The sequence below is a fragment of the Filicampus tigris genome, chromosome 7 (assembly GCF_054856515.1).
Source record: "Filicampus tigris isolate MCC_2025a chromosome 7, RoL_Ftig_1.0, whole genome shotgun sequence".
NCBI classification, from domain to species: Eukaryota; Metazoa; Chordata; class Actinopteri; order Syngnathiformes; family Syngnathidae; genus Filicampus; species Filicampus tigris.
Window position 1 is genome coordinate 24,472,724 of NC_141223.1, and position 27,277 is coordinate 24,500,000.

The 27,277-nt window shown below is 38.3% G+C and overlaps 3 protein-coding genes across 5 annotated transcripts in view; 2 read left to right on the forward strand and 1 right to left on the reverse strand.

The window, feature by feature from the left end:
- Positions 1-27,277, reverse strand: part of LOC147145345 (neurofibromin) — a 110,107-nt gene that overhangs the window by 23,391 nt on the left and 59,439 nt on the right. For all 3 annotated transcript variants that reach the window (XM_086035502.1, XM_086035504.1, XM_086035501.1), the window contains 10 exons: positions 24,709-24,867; positions 24,039-24,136; positions 21,562-21,708; positions 21,204-21,350; positions 19,401-19,511; positions 8,593-9,025; positions 6,844-7,184; positions 2,982-3,184; positions 1,624-1,817; positions 1,314-1,454 (listed from right to left, as the gene is read on the reverse strand). In XM_086035502.1, the coding sequence (XP_085891628.1) occupies positions 1,314-1,454; positions 1,624-1,817; positions 2,982-3,184; positions 6,844-7,184; positions 8,593-9,025; positions 19,401-19,511; positions 21,204-21,350; positions 21,562-21,708; positions 24,039-24,136; positions 24,709-24,867 (1,974 nt within the window). The remainder of the gene's footprint in view (positions 1-1,313; positions 1,455-1,623; positions 1,818-2,981; positions 3,185-6,843; positions 7,185-8,592; positions 9,026-19,400; positions 19,512-21,203; positions 21,351-21,561; positions 21,709-24,038; positions 24,137-24,708; positions 24,868-27,277) is intronic.
- On the forward strand, positions 590-11,144 carry LOC147145346 (uncharacterized). The gene is made up of 3 exons (XM_086035505.1): positions 590-709; positions 9,136-9,269; positions 9,393-11,144. The coding sequence occupies exon 3, from the start codon at positions 9,399-9,401 to the stop codon at positions 9,957-9,959; it is 561 nt and encodes a 186-aa protein (XP_085891631.1). The 5' UTR covers positions 590-709; positions 9,136-9,269; positions 9,393-9,398; the 3' UTR covers positions 9,960-11,144.
- LOC147145347 (uncharacterized) lies at positions 12,467-18,141 on the forward strand. The gene is made up of 2 exons (XM_086036160.1): positions 12,467-12,558; positions 16,272-18,141. Exons 1-2 carry the CDS (start codon positions 12,483-12,485, stop codon positions 17,183-17,185), a joined length of 990 nt encoding a protein of 329 aa, XP_085892286.1. The 5' UTR covers positions 12,467-12,482; the 3' UTR covers positions 17,186-18,141.

The following is a 27,277-nucleotide window of genomic DNA, read 5'->3' on the forward strand; positions in this document are numbered from 1 at the left end:
CAAAATTTTGGAAAATGCCCACCTCTGCTTCAAAGGCATGAAACCATACTGTTGCTCACAAATACTCACTTCTGTCCTGAGTCTAGCTTCCACTACTCTTTCCCTTAACTTCATTGGGTGGCTCAGTTACTTGATAGTTCCCGCAACTATGCACAGTCGATACAGTCAGTACACATCGTGCTCTTTAAGCTCTATAATTGTTCTGTAAATATAAGAGCAACCCAGAGGTAATGTTGCTATTAAGTCTCAAGCGATGTTGAAAATCTTATAAAGGGTATGATATGTGAAAAACACTTATGTCCATTTGTTTTCATTTTATTTTTTACGTAAATGGTGTTTCCGTGTTACAGAAATCGCATTAATGTGAACATTTGATAAAAATGACTAAATTGGACATCCATGTTTTTAACAGGACAGCAGCGATATGCATGATGAAATAAATGATTTTTTTATAGGATGATCTGCACTACAAGTGTAACACTGGCTGTTCTGATGAAATGGTCGAAACAACGGACCTCTTTCAGTGGAGTACTGTTGTCTGCAATAATAGGAGCCAGGGCCTGGGTTTACTATTGTTTCTGTCTGTGTGTTGTTTTTTTTTGTTTATGAGTAGCAAGCCTAACTGGGATACAGCACATACAGAAGCAAGTGAGTTGAGATTGTCGCTCTACCTCTAAAGTTAGGAAAGATGGACTTATTTCTTCAAGTGGTAAGTATTTTAACATTTACAGAATAATTAATAATACAAAATGTTTTCGATTATTTCTATTTGTCGTTGGTTAAATTCTCAGATATCGAGTTGCCAAATTGATGACTTACGAACTATGACATTTCATTCCAGCTATATTGTTCAGCTTGGATCATTTATTTTGGGTGTCGTTATGAGTGATTTAAAATTAGTTTAGAATACTTCATTGCAGGTTTTCAGTCATCCCATCTTGTCAGGATCCACCAAAATTGAATCAAGGGGATTAAATCTTTTGGGGTTATTGAAAATGTTTCACCTATAATCCAAAGGGCGTCTTTAGCTCACTGAAGAAGTAACTAATAAGAAGTAAAGTTGTCTGTGACTGGCATTTTGTGGATGATCTTCTCCTGTGGTGGCGGAGAAGGTGCAGACAAATAGGATCAGATGCGGGTCCTCTCCCTTAGTTTACTTTTGACAGAAATGTTTTGGCAGTTTACTTGGTTAACAGCTACCTAGCAGTGAACATGCACAAGCAGTCCTGACTAGTTTTACAGTTTTTCTGAATGTATGGACAAACAAAAAGTAACATCATGCCACGACATAACACGAAAGGGGGTAGCCTCACCTTACTAGAGACCAATTTGACATTTCCTGATGCCAAAGCCACAGCAGTATCAGCCATGACCTCAGCCTTGATAGACCCCAGGCCTCCTGTGGCGCTGGTTTTGATAAAGCTGTCCAACACCACATCCAATAAATCTGTAATCTAAATGCATTATGAGAGCATTTCAGGTCAAATTCCAAAAATCCCAAATACATTCTCCATCCATCCACTCTCTGTACCACTTATCCTTACTAGCGTCGATGAAGTGGAATTTAAATATAGACTAAGTTAAAAATGTCATTTCCATGAGTCATTGTTGTGGTTCACTCACCTGGCCCAAGCTGCCCCAGATCTTGGCTTGAATGGATGGATACATTTGCTTTTCATTGATGGTCATGGTGATGAGCTTATCTAAAATGGCAGTGACACGCTGCCGCTTGGCATCATCATTGTGCTTACAAAAGCGAACAAGGTTTAGCAGCCACGGTGTCATATACTCCAGACAAAGGTGCTTCAGCTCGATACCTGCAGAACAAACATTTGATAACATAATTCACTTCAGTCAACGAAAATGTTGACAGGATGATAGTTACCACAGGCCACTAGAACTATGTAACCAGAGTAACTGAAAAAAAAAACTACTCAAAACATTTCCAAGCAATTTGAGAGCCACCAAATGGGCAAAAGGTTAATTTAAGAAAACATCATTAAATGTTGGTGCAGTCAGTGCTTGATAGTGGATCCACATGTTTCAATTGTGCGAAATGACGGTGTGACGGAGTGGCTCCGTCAGGTGCTGCAGGGAGGCCGCTGCCACCAACCTAAACCCGCGCACACATTTGCACACACGCGTACCACAAACCTGTCTTCCATATGTCCTGCTCCCCATTCGTCCACTCTGTCTCTCAACATATTTTCTGTTGGTAAGCCATCGCAGTGGCTGGTGCACACTAGATCACTGTCAAACCATCTCCCATGCCATAGTCCTCGTGTTCCACAAACTTTTCAAACTGTCAAACCCTGCGCTGCTGTTACTTCCGGATTTTGTAGGATCATGTGCGTGACGCTGGCGTCATAGTGAAATACCACGTTTTGAAGTAAAAGCATTTTCTCATTGTTCCTGAGCACTCTTAAGGGCACAGGGATATGACGGATTGGATGATTGTATTTTTCTATAATTATCAATATTATTGTTGACAATGAAAATGTGTTTTTGATGAAGAAAACATGTATTTTTATCATTTTTAGAATTATTTATCTTAGGGGAGGGGCTTGGGTGTTTAAAAGATGGCCATCCGCTTTCTCTTGGTCAGTGTGAGCCAGGGCTTGATATGGAGAAGAGCACCCATTTGCATGTAAGGAATGCTATTTTGACTTTATATATAAATAAATTGAAAAAAAAAAACCACTACATCCTTTGGCTATGCCATATTATCACTAAGGATCATCGAGAACCCCGTCTGTGCCTGTATTTTGTCTGCCTCAACTTTATTGCCTTCATGAGTAAAACATTAGCAACAGTTCTCAATGTGATACGATAATGTTCTACACCAATGCAAACCACAACCACATAATGAGCATCCTTCTAGTTTCTATCATATGTTATATACACAGACATACATAAATATATGTCATTCATTCGCATTCGGCCCAGTTGCTCGGTGTAAGGCGGCTCCTAAGGGTACTTACTGGATTTGCTGAAGCCAGAGATGCACTCCTCCAGAAACTCTAATGTCAAATGGGGTTCATTGGCAGCTAGTGTCTTACTGATAGACACAATGAAAAGAGTGTTGTTGGCTGGAATGCAGAGGCCTGATGTCTCCAACAACTGGTCTTCTATCTTCAGGTTGAAGGTGCAAGTCAAAGCACACAACAGATTGTAAGCTGCAGATCTAAGCAAGAATGGACAAAAGATTGGTGTTTAACATTTTACAGTGCTGTAAAAAAGAGAGAAATTCCTTTAACAATGGTCAAAAAAAGAGGGTCCTTGACAACATGACACTAAGCTGCAAGCCACAAAAAATTAAAGCATCATTTTAAGATTTTCTGCCATGAATAAATATATGAAACACTGTGCAGATAAGCCTGTACCTGACAAATAACCTTGGAATTGCGTTAAAAAAAACAATAAATGTGTATGTTTATTAGGGGTGTAATGGTAAAATAAATCACATTTCGGTTCGTTTTTTTGGAAACTTCGGTTTGGTACATTTTCGGTCCCCCCCAAAAAAACAGATTTAAAAAAATATATATGTTTATTTTGAAAAGATGAAGAAAATGGTACATTTTTTTTGAGAAAAAAGTAAATAAAAGCGAACCATTCGGGTGATATTCTAAGAAATTACACCAGAAGAAAAAGATCTCTTAATTTTGTAAATTATTAAGACACTGAAATCTTTAAACAAAGCAGGAAAAGCCTATGACACACCTAAGTATTCAAGTTAAAGACAAGTTGTCATTACAGTAGATGTATATACTTTTTGTCATAAAAAAATGCATACAATAACAGTTAGAATTATTGCTAAAACTCTTTTTATAATGAAAAAGATTAAAATGTCTATGAAATTGTATACATTTTTTAGGCACTGAAATCTTTGAATGTTCAACAGCATATTGTAATGAATTGGGTTATCTGTGTTGTGGTCGGATTTGTGTGTTGCTGAGTTGTCATGTTTCCGAGGTTCATGAATGCATCCTACGGCAAGCGAGTGGATCAGCGGAGAAAGAAGAGCGCGAGCAGTTCTACTTGGATTAATAAAAACGTGATAATTAAACTACGTGTGACGGCGTGTTCCTGGAAGACGCTACAATACGATAAATCTCGCTATTTAAGTTTGACGTTTTGGGCTAAAAAGACTGCTTGCTTTCTCGTCTAAGAAACATTCACAGTCGGATGATGCCGTGCATGTTGGACGTGCTAGTTGCAACATAGCCCCCGATTTCATGTAGCCATGTCGGCACACAACTTTCGGACTTATCCACGCATCTTTCCCCATTGGCGATGGGGAACAGGAAAGCCAGAATGTTCCCAAACAGGAGACCGCAGTGTACGTGGGGACCTTCGAGCTCTGGCTCTTTTCTGGCTCGCTCTTTTGTGCCGCCGCTCTCATCTCCCGCATGCAACAGTCAGCGTCCATGCGTAAGCTCGCGCTAATAAGTGGACTGAACCGAACGCAACTGGACCGAACCGAACATGTCATACCGAAACATATTAATAAACCGGAGTGTACCGTTACACCCCTAATATTTATTGTAACAATATTAGTTATTATTGCTCATACATTGCACTGGACACAACCTCAAGGTGTAATTATTCGGGATGTGCCTATTGAATCATTTTAGAACTGATTATGCTAATAACTTTTAATAACTAACTCCCAGCCTTAGTGGGTTAATAGTAAAGATTTCCAGATTTAGAAAGATTCAGATGTATTTCTCCCAAAACTGTAAAAAAACAAAACAAAAAAAAAACCATTTTTTTTTTGACATTTTCCTACAATAATTCATGTCATTTACACCCACAATGGTTTTCTGCATAGCGATGTGTTGACAACAGATGTGTCTCAAGCTATGCTAAGCTATGTTCAGCGTCCTTGCATCTTAACACAAATTAGTTTTTATTTCCAATTCTCACACCACATCAACATGATATCTAGTGTACAAACAGCACACATTACTTTCCAACTAGCGATGTAGATTAACTTACTGCTGAGCTATGGGGTGGACTGCTGCCTTTTGACACAGTTTCAAATACCAGTTACGAACGCTAACATCCTAATGGGTATGCTCGACCCTAATTCCAAGCCACTGACTGTGTTAACATGAGTGGGATGCATCAGGAAGGGCATCCGGTGTCAAAACTATGGCAAACATAGTCACTGAGGCAAAACCTCACGAGACGTGCTAACATGCTAAATTTTACTGACTGCTAGGGATGGATACCGTTCACATTTGAACTGCTTCGTTCCAAGTCTCGGTAAAAGGGAATCGATATCGGTACTCAACTGTACCAATTGTGGGTACTTTTGTTCTGTTCTTTGTGCCAATTAATAGTCATTTATGTTACAATAAAATGTTTAATAAATTGTCGGTGTCCTGTTTTATTTTTCTTATTTTTACGTTAATGGTGTTATGTATACACATATACATATATATACATATACATATATATATACATATATATATACATATATATACACATATACATATACACATACATACACATATACATATACACATATACATATACACATACATACACATATACATATACACATACATATATACACATATATACATATATACATATATATATACATATGTATATATATACATACATATACATATGTATATATATACATACATATACATATGTATATATATACATACATATACATATGTATATATATATACATACATATACATACATATTTATATACATATATATACATATCCATACATATTTATATACATACATATTTATATATATATATATATATATATATATATATATACATATATACATATACACATACATATATACATATATATGTACATATACATATATACATATATATATGTACATATACATATATACATATATATATGTACATATACATATATACATATATATATGTACATATACATATATACACACACATACTGTATACATACATATATACATATATATACATATAAACATACATATATTTACATATATACATACATACACATATATATGACAGACAGACCTTTCGGTGTAGACGACAAGCAGGGGCAGGTGACGCACCCATTGGGGGACGCAGAGACACCGCCAGCCACTGCTCAGTGCTGGCACCATGCTCAAGCAAAGCATGCTTAAGAAGTGTGAGGTTTCCCCATCGCTACACTCTACTTTATAAATTGAATTTGTTTGGCTTGGTGGCTGGCAAGTCTCGCTCGCTTCCAAACCCAGAAATGTATTTTTAGCGTGTGTGAATTCCTGCATGAGTGGGTGACGTCATTCATTACACTGGTGTGTGTGCACTGCTGTGTTCAAGTGTGCCATGGGAAATCGACAACTCTTCTATTCTTGCACAGTCGGAACTTAGAAAGACGCGCTTCAAAACGGAAACATGGCATCATTTGATTTAACATGAACCGGTGCAAATCACAAAAAGTACTGTCTTGGGTACCTATCCCAACTGACTGCAGTGTTAACTTTCCAGCAAAAGAAGGTGCTAGTAGACTGTGAAAAGGTTATGAGTGGTTTATCTAGAGTACAATGGACCTATGTGGAGTTTAAATGTTTGTGTGGATGGCATATAATGGTGCCAACCTTCCCCCCGATTCCGATCAGCTGAAAATGATGTGATCTGGCCCGATTTCCGATCACATAATCGGGACATCACTAAAAAAAACCTAAAGTATATAGTTTTACTGTATCCAATCTAATATAATAGCCAGTACTTAATAACGTAACTTTATTCGTGGTTTCAGTCTATGAAGGCAAGCATGCTGATTTATTTTTTGATCTGCTGAAAAGAATTATAGTTACTCTTGTACAACTGACCTGAGACTGGGGTCAGAACTGCCCAGGTTGAGCAGAGCAATATTTAACAGGGTGCCGGGAACATCTTTGGGTCGGATCTTGGTGTGCTGGGGGATCGAGTCTGGCTGCGATAGCTCCCATCTTGTTCGAATGTGGATAATAGACTGAACAATTGCATCACATTCCTGATGCATGAAAGTAAGCGGTGTGCCCTGGTTGGCCATGGTGAGTGTGAACTGGCTCTCATCTACCAGACATATCTCCTCAATTTCTGAGGCATAGTAGACATCGTTGAGGAAGACAGGCTGTCCAAGAACACGCGTCCGTTCAGCTGATGTCACCTGCACCGCTGTCGAGCCAACCTGACGGGGAAGAAAATACATTCTTTGACCAAATCTAGATGGTTGAGTTAGTAATGCAGTTAATAGCGGATTTAAAGTGTGTAAACTCGGGGTGTAGCAATACGTTTTTGGACCAATACGATGTGCATCGATATAAGACCTAACAGTTGGACACAAAGCGATATATTGCTTTTTTTTGGAACAATACGATGGGTATTGATATAAGGCCTAACAATTGGACACAAAGTGACATGCAATATCGCTTTTTTGGGAACAATACAATTTGATATGATAAAGGCAATTTTGATAGAATATTAAAATACGGTAACAATGGCTTTTCTGTATAAAAACCTACAATCATTAAAAGTAACATAAAATAAACAATAGAATGCCGTTTCATTGGATTTTAAAACCAACTCAGCTTAACTGATACCAAAATGTAAAAATTGACAACTAACAGAAAAAGCTAGTTCTTGTAATATTCTAGCATAAACAAAGTGAAACAGAACAAGCTAGTTCTTCTGTTTATACACCAATTTATCTTATTATCAGAATAAAGATGGTTCTTTTTAAGTGTTAAAACATCAATGAAACCCTTTTGATAAAGTGCTTCATATATCTGAACAATATTCAACAGTCTCTTTTTGTGGAACAAAAATAGAATAGACAAATAGATATACAAGTATTAAACTTGTCTATTTTCACATTAAATTAACCTGCAGCATGACACTTCTCTGCGCAATAATAAGTACTTATTTGAGCATGAGGCGAGTTATGATCGAGTTTTGGAATATATGAGGCAGCAACACCTATTTGGTCTGTGCCACTACCTTGCATGGCTGCTCCCGCTGTAGATTCATGACAGGTTCGTTGCTGTTTGTGATGCTACGGCAATGGCTGTGAAGTGTCGACAAATAGTCGCGCTCCCGTTATATTTCACTCTGCATTTGCAAACGCTATACACAGCAACCCCCTTGACAAGACGATCTCCTTTCTTGCAAAATCCAAAAGGTTTCAACAACAACAAACGCATTGCTTCATCTTAAAAATCAACTCCTTCCTTGTAGCCATGATCTATGTTGATCTATTATCATCTATGTTGCATGCTTGACGTACATCTCCGACGCCGACCGGAGATGACATGCACGATCAAAAAACAAATACACGATTATTAAAAATACGATAAAACTTGAATAAAACAACAAAAGGGCTTTGGGGATTTGGAGTATAAAATAATTTTGTTAGTTATATTGATTCAATCGATCAATAACTTGTAAAAGTGATGTTATGTTAATGTGTGGCTAGCATCGATGCAGACGAGTCCAGTGCCTATCGATAGCTAGATCGCAGGGCAGACACATCGATGTATCGATTACATAGATGTATTGTTACATTCCAGGTGTATACAGTAAAAACGATAAAACCTCACCTTTATTGAGACCTTGGTGTCTTTGTGAGCCAATTTGAGAGCATTATGGAAAACTTTGAGATCTTCCTCCAGAATGAGCGTGGCAGCAGGTAGCTTCTGTTGGTCAGGTTCAATGTGCTCAGCTAGCTTAGCTGGAAAGTCAACGAACTGGAGCCGCTTACTGCCCTTTAAACCTGTCAGTAGCCGCTCATGGTATTTAGTGTACTCTCTCACCCAAGTATTGCAGTTGTAGACATAGACAGCGGCTACATTTTCATATGCAAAACCGGGAAAAACCACAAACCACTTGGACAAAAAATCCGTCTTGAAGCGGTTGCTTGGGCCTACATGAGTCAAGTCCACCACGATCTCATATGGTTTGGCGTAATAAGGTTTCAGGGTGAGGAGTACATGGTAGATGAGCAGGTCTCCATTTATCTGTCCAGTTTTGAATCTGAAGGAATGACAGAAACAAACATGATCATATTTAAGCCTTCTGTATTAGATGTTGATCAACGTGTTGATGTATGTAAATAGCAAAACATTTCTGTATTTTGTTGGCAGATTTGTGTTACAAAAGCAACGTGTCCAGAATAACAACACTATTTGAAGGTCCAGGAAAACAGTTCATGGTATTTTGAGAGGACATCAGCAGAAATTGTGCAACTCCACCAAGATCTCTCTCACTCTCTAAGAAAGTAAGTATCAAGACAAAATTGTGCAACATCAAACAGCTTAGGCAAAATTCTGAGATATTCAGTAAAGGTAAGACCATTATACACCCCCCCCCACCCCCCGCCTATGATTTCTCTAAATTACAGCACAGAATGGAAGGAACTCGAGTTCTCTGGCTGTTTGTCATGCTGTTACTCCATCACATCAACGCAGACCTTTCCGTTCCAACTATGGAGCCCAACAAAACCACCAAAGACGACACAAACTCTCCTGACAAGGAAAACAATGGCACGCGAGCGGACTGTTTGGTTGACACTGCGATGGGTCTGATTGCTGTTGGTTCGGCAGGGGGTCTGATTTTTTGCCTGTTGATTGCCACTGTGGTATTGGCATGCCAAGTCCACCACATTCGGCGCCAGGTTTATGCTCCACAAGCATCCCACTCCAATATGTACTTGGTGAGTAGTACAGACTACTGGGACACTAACCCCCCTGCAATTGGAGGACTGGTTGGGCCATGTGACACCAGTGTCATGCTGGAAGAGGTGACAGCAGACAACACAATACAGGAAGAGAACCAAGTTGAAATGCACAGGGAAGAGGAGGGGGCTACGGCAGAAGCTAAACAGGAAGGAAAACCTTTGGCTCCTGAAGCGAGTGATGGTCAGATATTGAGCTCAAACTCGAAAGACATGTCTGGGAATTTTAAGTGACTTTGGTAAACTACAGTCTTAAATGCAGAACCCTTCAGTCGGTTCAGTTAAAAATGGATAATTAAAAAGTTGTGTTGTGTGTCTTATAACTATGACTAGTAAAAACAAAGAGCTGGGGTATACAAGATATGGACTAATAAGCCCCCCGTCTTTAGGTATGCTGTTTGTATCAGGTCTATACTGTATGTGAATGGCTAGACAAGGGTCTTTAATCCTGTTCCTCGAGGGCTGCTTTACTGCCTGTTTACCATCTTTCCCTGCTGCAACACACCTGATTCAAAGCCATCAAGGAACAGTATTGAGGACCCCTGGGCTAGACAGAATTTGTGTTTTGGTCAGCTGAATTCACATTAGCATAAATGTAGCCCAACAAATCTTCTTTATCTTCCTAAAATAATGGCCTGTGTTATTTTTTTCCCTTTTCCTCCCCAGAAAACACAAAAACGGAACCAAATACTGATTATATTTATTAATAATTTAATTTCAGGAGTACAACTGAATTATCTGTTGAAGTAAGGATGCAGTCAATTTTAGCAGAGGTCGCCAGCATCTTGAAATGTTGAAGGCAATAAAATCATTTTGGTTAAAATATGACTTTGGCCATTATTTTAAGAGGGTGACGATATTTGACTTAGTGGCCCAAACTGTGGGAAAAATCTTAAAAAAGGTCAATTATACTCATAACCCATATTATGGTCAATCTTTTTTTCTTTTTTTTATCCAAACTTCCAATTGTCATTTCAGATCATTTTCTAACATCATTAGAGTTCCACATGACTCGTGAACTTGTTCATTTGTGTGACTGTTTAAAATCAATAACTTGTGTAAAAGAGTGTATAATGTAAATGTAAATAATAAAATGTGTCTTATTTAACAGAAAACAGCTGCTTCATGACAAGTATGAACAAATCTGAGTTTGAGTCAGGCAGACTAACAGTAGAGTGATCCTTCGACTATTTTTGAAGTCATTTCAGTTTTTGTAGTATATAACTAAACAATTTCACTGAAAACCGCTTTTGGAAAACCCCTTTTGAATTCAAGGTGGAAAATCTACCACAAAGAAGAAGAGTCCAGTTACCTTGATTCAGGTATCAAAAATATTAGCGTATCTATGTATGAGTCAAAAACAGAATAAAATGATTTAAAGGAAAAATGGAATGAGTATTTTTACGGGTTGTGGAGACATGCACGCCAGGCACTTCCAATGCATTTTTGGTGGAAATCAAACATTGTGTGGATCAGTGTTTCTCAACCTTTATTGAGCCAAGGCACATTTCACATCAGAAAACAATTCACGGCACACCACTTAGAAAAATTATGAATGAAAAGTAGAGCTGGGCATTCCATCTATGTGATGGACCGTCTATCCGTCACTGACGCATACCCGTTTTGCTGACGGTTGACGAATGACGGGAACATTTTAAGACAGACTGATTAAGCATAGACGGAAACCCCTTTATTTAGTCTGCCATTCATCTACAGTCCGTTATTAGTCTATTTTTTCAGTTTGAGAATATTGGTCATTTCCATTTAATTTACCTCTGATATCCCCTATCTTTACGTGGGTGCTCATTCTCTAAAGGGCTTTGAATACAGTGTTCACTTCACAATTTAAGATGGGGAAACTTACTTTAAACAGTTTGCTCTTCTGCTGTCCAACTTTCAAACACCATTGGGCTACACTGCACCCGGGGCTCACAAATGCAAAACTCGTCCATGGTGCTAATGAGGTTGGGGACTGCTGCTGCTTTTCATTTCAGGCTAATGAAAAGTGTGTTTCTTCGATGAGCAAAATGGAGCCAAGTGTGCACTTCATTTGCTTCCCTTCGTACTGTATGTAATATTCAAAATAAAGAGCAATATAATTCATACATTTTTCCTCACAGTATTAATAAAGGGTATATTGATCTTTCAATTCATCTCCCTGCAACTTTTTTCTGTTGTACTTTCATGGTTACAGCAACTACAACGGTACATGTTGCCATTTTTGATAGATTCAATAGTATATGAACCCATAAATTCGTTATTCAGGATTAAAACCCAGACCCGTATCAACACAAATGTACATATATATAGTGAAATCTGTAACTGGTTGATGCCCTTAACTCTTTCACTGCCATTGACGTATTTGTCCTTTCAGCCATTCAATCCCAGGAATTTATTTATATTTTTTCAATTTTTTTTTAAAAACGTTAGGGTAAAAGAGGGTCTAAAAACGTCCAGCAGTGAATGAGTTAAGGTCAGCAGTTCTGGTGTAATGACACAATAATAACAGAAGTGCCTAACTCATCTTTTGTCTTTGAGAAAGGCGTTTTTGCAACATCTGCATTGGACTATGGAGAGTAATTTCCTGCAAAAATCTGACTTTGACAAAAAAAAAAGTTAGGCAGTTATGTTTATTAGCGGGACTATGCTTAAGTTAAACACAGGCATTGAGAATGCATTGCCACTAGTTTCACAAGACTTCCTGAAACTGAAACAGAAGTCACTCAATCTTTCAAAATGTAAGCAGAACAGTGACTAATGTTCAAGCCCAGTGCTCTTGCTTCAATTGAACAGGCATTCTGCATATGGTTCCAGAGAAATCCTACAATTATTGGTAAGAAATTAAACACCATCAATACTTTCTTACTGTCTTCAAGAATTTTTTGCATTACAATTCTGATCATCAAGTCCTATCATCTACAAATAGCCATGGTTTATCAACCATTTACTCAATCCTGTCATTTAATTCACTATTTGATCTATTTGTATTAAGAAAAGAAACTATATTGTGGCCAAGAGTACCTCTGCTTATTACATTTCAGTTCTGTCAATTCAAAGCGAGATCAACCAGATACACAATCACAACCGAAAGTCTTATAGTGTACTAGGGGTCTCTCAACTCATTCTGTGCCAGACATTTTCAGACCCTCTTTTACCCTAACGTTTGAAAAATATTTAAAAATATATAATTGAGTTCCTGTGATTGAATGGCTGGACTGTGAAAAGACAAATAAATATCTCCTTGGCAGTGGACGAGTTAAATAAATATTGATTGATTAACTCATTCAATCCCAAAGACATATTTATATGTCGACATATACTGTAAATATAACTCCTGTATATACCGCTAATTGTAGGAGATAAACTGTCTTTCATACGAATTAATACTTCATTTGCCTTTACCTCAGTTTTATATAATGCATGACAAATATCATAGTTTGTTGTAATAAAGATTACTTGCAGAAAAATAAATTAAAAAAGGAACTGGGGTGGCGGGGGGTTAGATTATTTTCCATAACCATTCAGCATTTTTTTTTTCAAGAATATGTTCTATGCAAGCCCATTAGTTGAAGCAGGGCATTCTGATAAATTGCGTTTGTGGAGTAAGTGTTAATCCACACGTTTTTAGCCATCTCTGGGGGCGGCCATTTTGTCTTCTGCCGACTGAAAATGACATCACAACTGCTCACAACGACCAATCACGGCTCAGATTCAGAAAACAGGTCAGTCTTGATTGGTCGTTGTGAACAGTTCTGATGTCATTTTCAGTCGACAGAATACAAAATGGCCGCCACCAGAGATGGCTAAAAAGGGGTGGATTTTTGCTGCTTAACTCATATTCCACAAACGCAATATCAATCAGAATGCCGTGTTTCAACTAGTGGGCCTGCTGGGAACATATTTTGAAAAAAATATGTTTGGGTTGACTTGCGTTTTAAATTAGAAATGAATGAAAAAATAAATAGATAAATAAAACAAAGCAGCTTTGACAATTACATAATGGCATGGAGATCCACACTTCGCTCGAAAAACGCAAAATCTTTAAGCCCTATTATAAACTGAATATTCTCAATGCACACTACCTGTTATGCCTGTGCACCACACTCTTTACAAAACGCTTCTGTGTGGAAGTCTTAGAATCCGTGTATCATTAGTTAATTCGCTTTTTGAAAAAAAAGTTGGAAAAACAACCAAAAAAGACTTGTTTTGTCAATATTCGTTCCAAAAACCGAAATGAAAAAGCAGATAACGGGTGATTTGGACATTTTATGTATTTCGGATATTGTAATCTGCCGCAAGTTGCGTGACCAGAAGTAAAGATGAACCGAAAGTGAGCGTGACTCGTGGGAACTTTACCATTTTCTTTTGAGACGTGAGAGTGCGCACGCTTTTAAACATCATAACTTGTTGAATAGCTAAGCAATTTTCATGTTGTCTTTGTGGCTACAGTACAAAAAAATAGTACAAAATCAGTGTGCGTTGAAAATGTTTCTTTACTCATAAATCTTGCCATTTAATGATATAGTAACTTGAAAAACAGACTCCAGATGGATCGTTCACATCACTTGAAAACTGCAATAAATTTTCACCAAAATGTATGTTGACTTCTCTACTTAGGACTACTTCAAGTGCTGAAATTACTATAATGATCCCAACAATATTTTGGATTTTCTGGACATTAAACGAGTAACGGTTATGATATTCAAAATATTGGAGCAATTATTTTGAACATTTCAGAGGTTGAAGTGGGTATAATATAAGTAGCAATGGATTTTGGTGACGATTGTTGGCAGTTTTCGACTGTCCCGTCTTGTTGTCTTCCCCATAATGATGACGGGAAATAACCACTAGAGGGAGCATCGTCATCTTGAACCGGCGGGAGTCTATTGCATTGTTTGGCTGTACTAGATTAGTCAAGACTCGTTGAATTCATTACCAATTTTGACACAGATTGGTTTGTTAGAAACATCAGATATGCAGTTACTGTATGATACCAGACACGTGGATAATTTTATAATCGCAGCTTTCATAACATATTACATTGTTTACCAGAAGTTGGCATTCCGCCTAGCCGACGGCCCGGTCCGTCTAACAGTCTATGATGGACGCCCATTTTGCAGGCGATAAACTATAAATGTTGAACTTCAAAAGAAAAAAAAACGATGGATTAAGGACAAGCAGAAGTATGTATGTAATCGTCAATAACCTGACATTGATGATTTTTGTTTCGTTTGATGCAGGTAAGTTTGCTGCTTGATTCGTGTATTTTACATCAGGCATGTTTTTGTCAGCTAATGGGCCCTAATAGCATGCCGGCGTAAGTGCTATTTTTAGCCCACGTGACGTCACATCGAGCGGAAAAGGGTCAACATAGACAAGTATAGACGCTTGCTCGCAGATGACTCCCAGGCACCGCCTCGTTCAAGTTGTATAATACCTTATTGCACACTCACGTCCACTCATTCCTACCTACAAAATACATTCAGTTGGTAATTTCACGCTTGAATTGATTAAAAGAGTACAAAAACCGAGTCGGTGACTTTCGAGTACTTCAAAGTCCGCGCTCATGTGAAGCCCCCGTCGTGCCCCAAGCCTTGCTTTGTTTTTTGTGTGTTCTGTGAGACTACTTTAATTAATCAATACAAACGGAGCGAACTATTTAGCAAGAGCTATTAACAGTTTCCATACAAAACATACATTTTTGTCGACATGCTAAATTGTGGGTACAGATGACTAAACTATGGTTACACATTACTAAACTGTGAAAACAGAGCTGCACTAGCCACGTACTAATGCTAACAGTGAAATGAGTCATTAGATTGCAATCCATAGATGTAAGCCTGTGAGTCCAAAGCTATTATTCGAGATAGTCACAATTTTATGGAATAAATTATAAATAATAAATTGGACATACATGCTGTTAACTTTACTTGCTCTGAAGATGCATGAGTCGGAGGTTGTCCGACTCCGAGGCGCTCGCGATAGCCGTCTTTACTTTCTTCTTCTCTATACATGTGCGGGTGGAGGAATCGTGGCTCTTGGGAGCCTGCGTGACGTCATCTTAATTTGCATGTTGTGATTCGTCGCCTCACAAAAATGATTCGTATGCTCAGCTGGCAATTCGTGCGTAATGAAGATTCGTAGTCGTGGAAGAGGGAGTTGTATTGACAAAGCAATGCACTCACAGATTTTTGATTTGTACTCACAAGAAAACATTTCACACCCACAATTTTGATTCGTACACACAAGAAAAAAATTCTAATCAATTCTGATTTGTACTCAAGAAAAAAATTCAAACCCTCACGGTTTTGATTTATACTCACAGGAAAATAATTAAAACACAAATCATTACTATTACGGATACGAATTGTAAATCACGCATATTTTGACAGCTATCTTACTCCATATGCGTGCAGCATTGCCGGAGTGACGTGCTCGCGGATGTCGCCTGCGGGAGATAAAGAAGCCTTAAGGCTATGACAATATTTTGTATTCATTCTCTCATGTAGCATTTTAACTGAAAAATAAAACGTTTTATAATTACAGGTACAAAGACACACCAAGCGGCAACAACACAGACGGAAACTATGATCCTCCACTTCATAAGCCTAGTTTTCACATTGACAATGCATTCAAGTGGTGCGACGACATTTGGCCACAATGACAGTATAATTGAAGTGACAACTGGTGAGATCAAAGAAAATCTCACTCACGTCCAACTAACAACAGTCACTAACAACCAGAAACCTCCTCTAAATACCACAGAAGAAATCAAGTTGGCTCAAGCAACAACAACAAGCTTCATAACTTCCCTGAAAACTAATTCATCAGTTGGAATGACAAACACCACAAGAGTGATGAAAAGCACTGCATCTCCAGCGTTTACAATATCCACTAAAAGCCACGACATGGATCAAACGGACCTAACCTCTACTCCGGAAATGACCCATTTATCAACAGACTCAAACCCCATTTCTACCGCAACCACATCTTCAACCTTGCCTCTTGAAAACAAATCTACAAATACAGGTTGGGATAGTGCACAGTCCACTGACTCATACAAACCTTCAAAAGTCAATATCATCACTGAGCCAAATAAAATCAAAGAACCCCCAACAGAAAATGTTAATAATGTACCAATTCACAGCCAAGTAGTGGCGGGATTAATTGGTGTGGCTCTGGTATCAATGATTGTTGGACTCTTGGTCATCTTTGTGAAGAAACGCAAACTTCAGAAAGAGCAGATAACAACAACTGACTGGGCAGGTCCTTCACCATTTCTCAGCCATGGAGATGACAATGGACGAGTAACACTGAGGTCATCTAATCAGATTTCCATTGCCAGCTTCCTCTCTCAGAAAACTTCCAAAGGTTTGTCCTTTCCCCCAGAAACACAGGAGGAATCAGAAGCCAAAACACCAGCTTCTACCTTTGGAAGTACACCAAGGGAGTACATCTGAACAAGAATTCCATCCTGAAAGTGCACTGGAAAGCATTGGTACGAAACAGACTGTGGATAATTCGGACATTGTGATTTCAATTAAACAAAGCACCACAAATGGCAATTCTGTCAACGAAAATTGTGACTAACTATATCTGCACTAAAGAAAATGTCTTTGGGCAATCTTAATGCTGGTAATTGAAAAATACTCTGAGCACATTTTCTTTCTGTGACTGAGAACAAAGGAATCGAACACCAAAGATATTGGGCCTCATTCACTACCAGTGCATAGCCATAAATTTGTGCTTATACCGTGCATACACACGTTTGACAAACAAATCTGTTTCATCAATGTGTGTGTGTACTTGATTCTGTGCAGATTCTACAAACAAATGTAGAACCTCCCCAGACCATGCATACACACAAATAATGATCAGCTTTTAAAAAAAGACATCTTTTACGCAAAATGCACAGTGTATTGAAACTACAATAATTCATAAAAAAAAATAAAAATAAATAAATGATTATTTAAATCAGGAAATTGCATGAGTTGACAATTCCTCAATAACTGTAAAAAGGACATTTGTAAACATTTTTTTTAGTCTTGTTCTACTCAAATACTTGTGAGTGTGCTGTATGTGTGTATCCGTCGCTGGCTGTGTCTTGTCAGACACATGACACTCGCATTAATCCAAGGCATCAGAATTTTTGTATTGATCAAGTAGACATGCATGGTACACACCTCAAATAACATTTCCAGAAATTGAATTGACAAATGACTGACACACAGATCAAAGGCACACACAACGCAGCTGACTTGGTTGTGATGCAACACCATCAGCTTATATATTGCCCGTAAGACTAAATTTGTGAGTTTTAACAACTACAAAGGCCTCTTTGCTGTGCTATTTTATTGCTTACTGGCTCTTAATTTTTTTTCTATGCTTATTTTGTCTGCAGCATTCTCTAAATTAACTCTGGAATTAATAAACAATGTTATCATTACTGTATGTTGTCAGTTTCTGTGTGAGTCACACGTTTTATTATTAAATCATTCATTTTAAAGTCAAAGGGGAAAAATAATACCTTCTTGTGCCACGTCCTTTGTTGAAAACCTTTTTTTGAAAATGGTTATCTTTATCTGCTTGCAAGGCATCTAAGGGATTCAGCGATAAGTGAGTGATGCTTGTATAATTTTTCAAACACATTTTAAACTAAACATTATATACAGTGGACCCCTACTATTCATGGGGAACAGGGCCCCTCTGAGTAGCGAAAATATACGTATAAATGATACCCATTGTAAATGGATTAAAAAAAATAGTATTCATTTTTTAAGCATTAATCCACCCCTTTTTAGCAATCTCTGGAGGCGGCCATTTTGTCACTTCTGTTGATTAAAAATGACATCACAATTTACATTGATGTTGTTTTGACATATATTTATTTATATTTATATTTATTTCTTCTTGAGGGCGACCTGTTGCTTGTTGTTACACTACCAACACGTACGTCGCGACTGTCACTGGGGCAGGGCCGCGCAATTCATTCTCATCGTCAATATTTTTGAAGCAGACGTAACGCCTACTCTACATTAAAGCTTTTTTTTAATATACATGTATAGATCGTGGTGACCAGTAGCCTTTATCAGTGCAGCCGCTGGTTGCTATGAAAACATTAATCAAACGATAAAAAAATTTACGGCGTCAAAAGGGGGTTGGATTAAGAGAAAGAGAGACCTAAACCTAATGCTAACGCGGATGAAGCGTTCCGCTTCGCTTCATTCGCTTGCGTTTGACCGCGGGAAATTTGAAACCAATGCTGCAGCTGTTCATTCGTGCACAGCGGAGAGGGGAGGGGCTTCGCTTGGTCGTAAAGACGACAGCATTTTTCAACATCGCAATCAAGTGGCCAACACATGATGTTAATGCTAACAATATTGCTGTCTTGGTGAAGTTCAAGAACTGTAAAACACTGTGTGGCTGTGTGTTATGTGGTATGCCCGATGCCGATTGGCTGCCGCGAGGCGAAATGGCAAAAAAGTTCATTTGTTTTCTACGCGACGTATGGGGCGAATGGGCGGATTTTCTGAAACCGTGCCCGCCCGCGCGAATTACATTGACTCCAAATGAAACGCGCCGCCAAAAACGCTCCCAACGCAGTTGGTGTGAATGCAGCATTAGATCAGGAGATACTGCTTCAGCATCCAAAGAAAATGAATGCTCAGGTCTTACCTGCGAGCCACATAGTAGAAGACTGGATTGCCGTTCTTTGAAGTCCCAGCCTGATAGAAGATGTTGAGAGTCTTCAATGCTTTAAATTCCTCTTTTTCATGTACCTGGTGTCTACAAGACAAAATAAAACTTGGGACCTGCAGGGCAACACTGTTGTTAACATATTTTTCAATGTTTCCTGTTATAATGAGAGAGCTTTCAGTTTTGAGAAACCTACTGGACTGTGCTCTTAAAAAAAGCAAAAAACAAAGGTGATGCTTTTTACTAATTGTTTTTCTTAAAGGGCAAGTGAACCCAAACATATATTTTTTAAAGTATATGTTCCCAGCAGGCCCACTACTTGAAACATGCATTCTGATTAATTTTGTGTTTGTGGAATATAAATTAAGCAGCAAAATACCCTCGTTTTTAGCCATCTCTGGGGGCGGCCATTTTGTCTTCTGTTGACTGAAAATGACATCACAACTGCTCACAACGACCACTCACGGCTGACTTGTTTTCTGAATCCGAGCTGTTATTGGCCATTGTGAGGAGTTGTGATGTCATTTTCAGTCAACAGAATACAAAACGGCCGCCCCCAGAGATGGCTCAAAACGAGTGCATTTTGCTGCTTAACTTATATTCGCAAACACAAAATTAATCAGAATGCTGTGTTTTGACTAGTGGGCCTGCTGGGAACATATTGTTGAAAAAAATATGTTTGGGTTGACTTCCACTTTAATGATTAGCACATGGGTAAGAGAAGCCCAACAACCTAGACTAGACCTAGGCAAACTACGGCCCGAGGGCCACATCTGGCTCTCCACCAGTTTTTGACTGGCTTTCACCGCGACCATGAAGTAAAAATTAAAACATAAAATATGAGGTGCTTTTATTTTGAAAATTGTGCTTTTATTTTATGTGGCCACGTGTGGACGTTGGTACAAGCGAGGTAGCAAGCACGAGCTATGATTTGTGTCTGTGGTGTTGCCACCTTAGCAACGTTTTCCGCTATATTTACTGACTTTTCACCCACTCTCGCCACTACTTTTCCAAAAAAAGAGACAAGCAAAAATGAAAACAGTGATCCTAATTATTTCAGCAACATTATTATTTCTTACACAATGGAGGAAAGAAGGCGAAGAGGCCTGATAATACTGTATGCAAATCTACAATTTTACAGACCATAATGTATGTATTGGGTTTATTCTAAGTCATCACTGCATCATTATACATAACTGTCAAGAATATCATATTTCCAACTTTTCGATATATTGGGGACATGTGACTAAGAACGGCTAATATGCGTTGCCGTATAAAATTGTTAGAATTCTAAATGTGTAATTTTAAAGACCGCTTATAATTTTGTTTTAAAGTAGTATTCCCTAATTATAACTGAATATACTATATATACACACTTGGTATTTTAATGAAACAAGACAATTTGCTTTTTCTAAATACAGTACATTAAAAATGGTTTTCTTGGTTTCTTAGCAAACGTACCAGTTAGTCATGTAGCACTATTGCAAAATTAACAGCCCACCCATGTTCTAGATGTTTGATGCAATCCTATTAAGAGATTTCCTGTGTCAAAACTTAGCAGAAAAGTAGCAGAATGGTACACCAACTGAAATATATTGTGCACGGGAAATAACCACAACCTATGTAGCGGATCAACAGCATCTTCAAGGTTTTTATTTTATTTGTAGTAGAAATAAATTACATTCGGGCTGGGGTTGAGCGGTTGTCGTTCAGTAGAGAGACACAATGTGGAGGCATTGTGCACGTAACTAACAAGTTTCGAAGAAATAAAATTCATCTTACCTGGTCATGAATTCTTCAAATTTGGAACTGGTCAGGTTGAGGCTGGACCAGTGAGTGTCAGCCACAGGCTTGTGTTCAGGTGGCCCCAGATATGCCAGCAAGGTTGCCATTTTGTCAAAAGGACGCCTTCCAACAGCCTTGTGGTCTCTAGAGAGATTGAATGTCAGGTTTTACATTAGCAAATAATTCACACAGTGCCAGTTAATATAAAATAAACAACTGAAGTGCTACATTCATTATGTACACAAACATATTCAGGAGAGAAACAGGGGTGTAGTCCAACTCTTGATTGATTAATAGATGGATTACAAATCACAGTATGTCTGGTTGCTTTTGTCTGTATAGCATACATGCTGACCTGTTGCTGGAGAGGTACTGGCCAATTCTCTCCTGGTTGTTCCATAATAGTCGGTGGAGGGCGAGCACATTACCATCACTGATGAAAGAAAGACTGTGGTTCACAGAGTCACTGGGTGGAGAGTCAGATGCGATGTCCAAGAAAAAACTGTAGCAACAAGGAATGAAGACACCAATTAGACTGAAAAGTGAAGCAATTGCAATATTCAGACACCTAATATTCCAATCAGAGTCAATCACCATCAGTGACGACACTTTATTAGGGCAGGTGCGGCAGCCCTCCAGAACCACAATATGATGCCTGGTTTTCTTTCCAACATACCTTCATCATTAAAATTCAAAACCGGATAAATAATCTAATAATCATATACAATATGTTCCAAAATTGTATGCATACAGGATTCTAGTTAACTGAGTGTGGGTTTTTCTGTTCTGGGAAGCATTTGCATAGATTTGAGCCACTCAAATTTTGGCAACAAAGCGTGTAAGGGCATGTGAAATGATCATAGACAGTCAACAGATCTTAATAGTGTGGTCCTGAATGCTAATTGATTGAAACCAGCTGGTGATTGAGAAGGCTTTCATTGAAGGAGTAATAGAAGGTCCTGATAATATTATGGCTTACTCCAAATGAACTGAGATTCCTTAGGAGGTACTGTCATCCGCTTTGCATAGTGTTGAAGGAGAATTTCAGTACACTTGTGAAAGGTGGTCCCAGGTATTTGTATTCATAGAAAGATTAATTTATGCGACAACACGTGTGGGTTCTCAAAGTAGAATCAGTGCTTATGCTCGTTTTTTTTTGCAACCTAACAACCACACAAATAGTAACAAGACTACAGCTGATGTGATGCATATAGAGGTTTATAGCTAATGCTAATTCTCAACTCTAGTCCCCAGTTGGGCGCTTTCACAATAGTGAAGTACAATATAAAATGTAAAATATACATTAATTAAAAATGTCAAAGAAACCACCCAATTCAATAATCAATATTGCATGTACAGTATACGATATAAAACCTTTATGTTGCAACATTACAGTAAAATATAAAATATACATCACTTTAAAATAAAAACAAAAACAAAACATACCACATAATTCAGTAAACAAAAAAACACACTATTTACAGGTGAGTAGAGTTGAGGTTTTTCTTTAATTAACCAAGTTTTAATTATGGAAGTGATCATCTTAAAATCCAAGGTGGATTTTATTTCTGATGGCAGTGTGTTCCAGAGTTAAAAACTGTTTATTTTCCATCCATCCATTATCTGTACCGCTTCTCCTCACAAGGGTCGCGGGGCGTGCTGGAGCCTATCCCAGCTGTCTTTGGGCAGTAGGCGGGGGACACCCTGAACTGGTTGCCAGCCAATCGCAGGGCACACAGAGACAAACAACCGCACTCACAATCACACCTAGGGGCAATTTAGAGTATCCAATCAACTTACCATGCATGTTTTTGGAATGTGGGAGGAAACCGGAGTGCCCGGAGAAAACCCACGCAGGCACGGGGAGAACATGCAAACTCCACACAGGGAGGCCGGAGCCGGGATCGAACCCGCGACCTCTGCACTGTGAGGCGGACGTGCTAACCAGTTGACCACCGTGCCGCCACTGTTTATTTTGAGAGGCATAATTTTGAAAAGCTGTCAAAGCTTAGGAGGTCACATTTTTTTTTTAGAATGTGTCCGTGCCCTCGAGGACCGGAGTTGGTGACCCCTGCTCTAGAGTTTGTATTTTTTCCATTTTGTAGATTTAAATGAAAACTGTATGTTCTCCCCAAGCCTGCGTGGGCTTCTCCGGGTCCTCCAGTTTCCTTGTCTGACAACCAATTCGGGGTGTCCCCCGCATACTGCTCGTGGACAGCTGGGATAGGCTCCAGCACTCCCGCAACCCATATGAGGATAAGCAGATTGGATAATGGATGGATGGATAAATTAAAACTTTGTTCTGAATTTTTTTTTTTTTTTTTTTTTAAATTGAGGACCACATTGACACAGTTTTTCAAAGATGAGGCACCAACTGTTTTTTTTTGTGCTACTTTTAGGCTAGCCAGCAGAGGTGGTGGTCCAACTGGAACTGTGGGTGAGCCAGCGAGCCGATAGCCAAATAGTCTATCTGACATATTGTTCTGTCGGCCCTCTGTACGTGTCATAGTGCAGCCAGCCCCGAACCCTCAGTTACTGTTCACACTAGTGAATGGCTAGTATATGGCCATTATTTTCATCCATCATTAATTCTTTTTTTGGACAGCACTTGTTGATCCTTGCAAGAAATAACTGAAATTGATGTTTTGATTAGACTTAGTGGTAAGAGACCTTAGTGCAGTTTCCCAAGTAAGGAGTGGTTTCTAACCAACTTTCTTCATTTGAAAATGCCACTGATCACTATTTACTATTTCTACACATTGAGCAATTCTGAGAAGGTGAGGCAAGAAATGGTAGTTACAGTCAGTGCCCACAACATTGTGAGTTTCCTACCTTCGGGCTGAATCGAAATTGTTCTTCACAAAATCATTGAAAGGCCTCATGTGCTCTTCCTTTGTAAACAAGACATGGTTGGCAATGCTCTGCAAAATCTAAAGGAAAAGATCGGATTCACAATTATATTATATACAACAATTAACAACCATTAATGTAGGCCTCCAGTGATCAAACATTTGAGACAGTTTTTCTGTAACAGTCAACTAAAATTAAAATTGTTTCCAGATGCCACTGAGTGGCCCTACAGAATATACGTGGGACTATAAGTTTCAGCTGATGAATTAGTGGAAGAATCAGATATCTTTTCAAAATGTGTTTTGTATTTCTTAATGTAAATTAATATTCATCTTTTTTTTAAAAAATCTTAATAAATTATTCAATAAGAAAATAAAGGAATTATTTTTTTATCTACACTCAGTTGTGCTCACACTTAAGTTTATAGCATACAAAAATAGGTGCAAACATTTTAAAAGGTTCACATCACTGCCTTTATACATTATGCCCTAATTGCATTGAATTGAATTGAATTTACAGCAATCAACTGTCACTTAGGTAGTGGCAAATCATTGATCATAACCTCAATTAAGAATACCAGTAAGAAGAAATGCAGTGCTGTTCTTAACTACTCAAATTATTATTTGATTAAAATCACTTTAATTGTCCTTACCTTAGACATGAGTTTGAGACCCCGTTCTATCCTAGGTAGAGGCTTTTTCTCCAAGATGCCAGCCTCATATGGGGATACAATAGCCGGATTAACAAATCGCAGAAACATGGCGCTGCCCACTGCACCAATACTATTCTGCGGAAATCTCTGACTCACCACCTGCGTGAAGGAGCATGAAAGAGGCAGGGGCAGTTGAAAAGGGAAAAACAAAGAAATGTAAAAAAAAATAAAAATAAAGTAGAGGTTTGGGAAAGGGGGCAAGGAATAGGCAAAGAGAATGACAAAAACATGAATTTTGATGAAGGGCACAATGAAGCGATGATTTGAAAAATGAATATCCAGTATCACTAACTACAAACGACTAGAGTGGCAACATAAATGCTGGTTTTGGGAGAAGGAAAAGTGAATAAGGATGCTCTGAATTCATGCGTGGCTCAACCCAGAGCAAGAACGACTCTCACTACAGATAAATCTTGAAATCAGGACTACAACAGAGCATGAACTCAACCACATTAAGAAGAAAATGTGTTGAATAATGTAGACTGCTATTCAACCAGTGAATGACAGATGTACAACAATTAAGTTGTGATGCCAAAAAGTGGAGGGATTTGTGACTATTGCATCTTGTTTGGAAGCAAGACATGGTTGTAGTGACAAATCGCACGTCAAAATTTATTGTGGGTTCCAACAACAATCTCTCAAACTGAAATGTAATTTGTCAAACTTCCAATACAGATGATGGTGTACAAGCAAAAAGAAATGTTTGCATTAGTCTTTTGTGCAATTTCTTTTTTTTTTTTTTTTTTTTTTTTCAATTTGGAGGTTGATTTATCTCCAACTAGGCTAGACTAAACAGTCTACAGTATAATTTATAGTCAATATGATATGAGAAATAAGACACAAAACTAAGTCGAAAGCCACAGCAGGAAAAGTAGACGGCAAAACAAAAACGTACCGGTAAGTATTTCAACTATAATGAATTATGTGTGCATTTGCCATGGTTTGAAACCACAATACAAAATATGTTCAAATTTAGATTGTTATGTAGTATGGTGGTAGGATTGTGTTTTGGATCGGTTGACACCAGAACAATCAATGGCACTGAAAAAAAATATCAATGGAAAAGATTAAACCCAAAAAAATAGGTAAATATATACAATATTATTCTGTATTTGGGTATGAGTTTTTTGTGTTTTTTTAGGAAGTATTTTTCAATACTTATCCTTAGATTTCCCCTTCATGTTCTTTCAGTGACAGTGCCTTTATTTTTTTTTCATGGGCATTTGCAATTTCAACCACATGGATTGCAGATTCAAGTGTCTTCTTTCACTTTTAGCCTACTTGAAAATGTGTTTTGGTCTGTATAGTCGTGATGGAAATTTCAGCTCTTTTTAAAGAGCCGGTTCTTTTGTGCTTGAAAAGAGCTAGCTCCTCAATCAACATATTCATGACCAAATTATTTGTGAAATGAACTACCAATTTAGTAAAATACTAGATCATTAAAAAATATATTTGAATTATCCATTTAAAAATACTTTAGATGCAATATGTATGATTTGTATTTCTATATTCATATTCACAAGTTGCTAAAAAAAAATCGACAAATACAAACACAAAACACCATCAAAAAAGTGTAATATTTTATGAACTACTGGGGCAGCAGGAACAGCTGCAGAAGACCTTCATTAGCAGCAGGTTCTCCTAACTGAAGAACTTGGTAAACTGTGTGCACATGCCAAATGCAGGTTGCTTGTGGAGTATGAAATACAATTTTACAGTCTGCAATTTGCCCAAAAACAACCGTATAATTATATTAGCTTTAAATTGTGTCTAAATTTTACCTTGTTTTTTGACACTGATTTTTTTCACCTTAGCTTTATACCAAACGCTCTCTCGCATTGTCTTCTTTGTCCCTCAGTCCACTTTGAAAGCCCCTTTGGGACTGCAGGAACTCATTTGGGGACTTCCCTATCTACACTGGTAGATTGTGTACTACTCTTGTTCACACACAAAAAAGATTCCCGGGCTGAAAAGTTCCACCAGGAACTACCTGAGTAGAGATTTGTGATCGTTGTGCTGCGTTTCTGTAACCTCCTCCTTCCTCTTTCTGCTTAGTGTGGACACACAGACCGCGCCACATATCTTGACTAATCATATGCAACTTAAACAGAATGAAGACCAACAAATTCCCCGTCATCCACTTCAAAAAGTCCTCTCAATGCTACATTCAAATCCAACGCGAATTGAACTATTCTATCGACGTGATTACATACAGTAATAAAGTCAATGCAGTTCGCATACATGGCTGTAAATCTGCAGGGTGTCACGATTGACGCAACGGGAATAGGGGTAAGCCCATTCGAGTGGGTTGGGAAACTTGAACGGCAAGACACACATGGCATTGCGACCGACAATCAGCATCGAGAATTTACTTGCCACGTCACACATCCAGCACTTAGATACATGCACACAAACAGCATTCTGTGTAGGTAACATGGAGAAACAAAGGAGGACAAAATAATCAGTGCTCTGTGGGCACCTGGAGCTGTACAATATGGCCAGCTTCCAA

Coding starts and splice junctions, on each gene's coding strand:
- LOC147145346 (XM_086035505.1), top strand. CDS start 9,399: ATGGAAGGAACTCGAGTTCTCTGGCTGTTTGTCATGCTGTTACTCCAT.
- LOC147145347 (XM_086036160.1), top strand. CDS start 12,483: ATGTTCAAGCCCAGTGCTCTTGCTTCAATTGAACAGGCATTCTGCATA. Junction 12,559..16,271: donor GAGAAATCCTACAATTATTG/GTAAGAAATTAA, acceptor TTATAATTACAG/GTACAAAGACACACCAAGCG.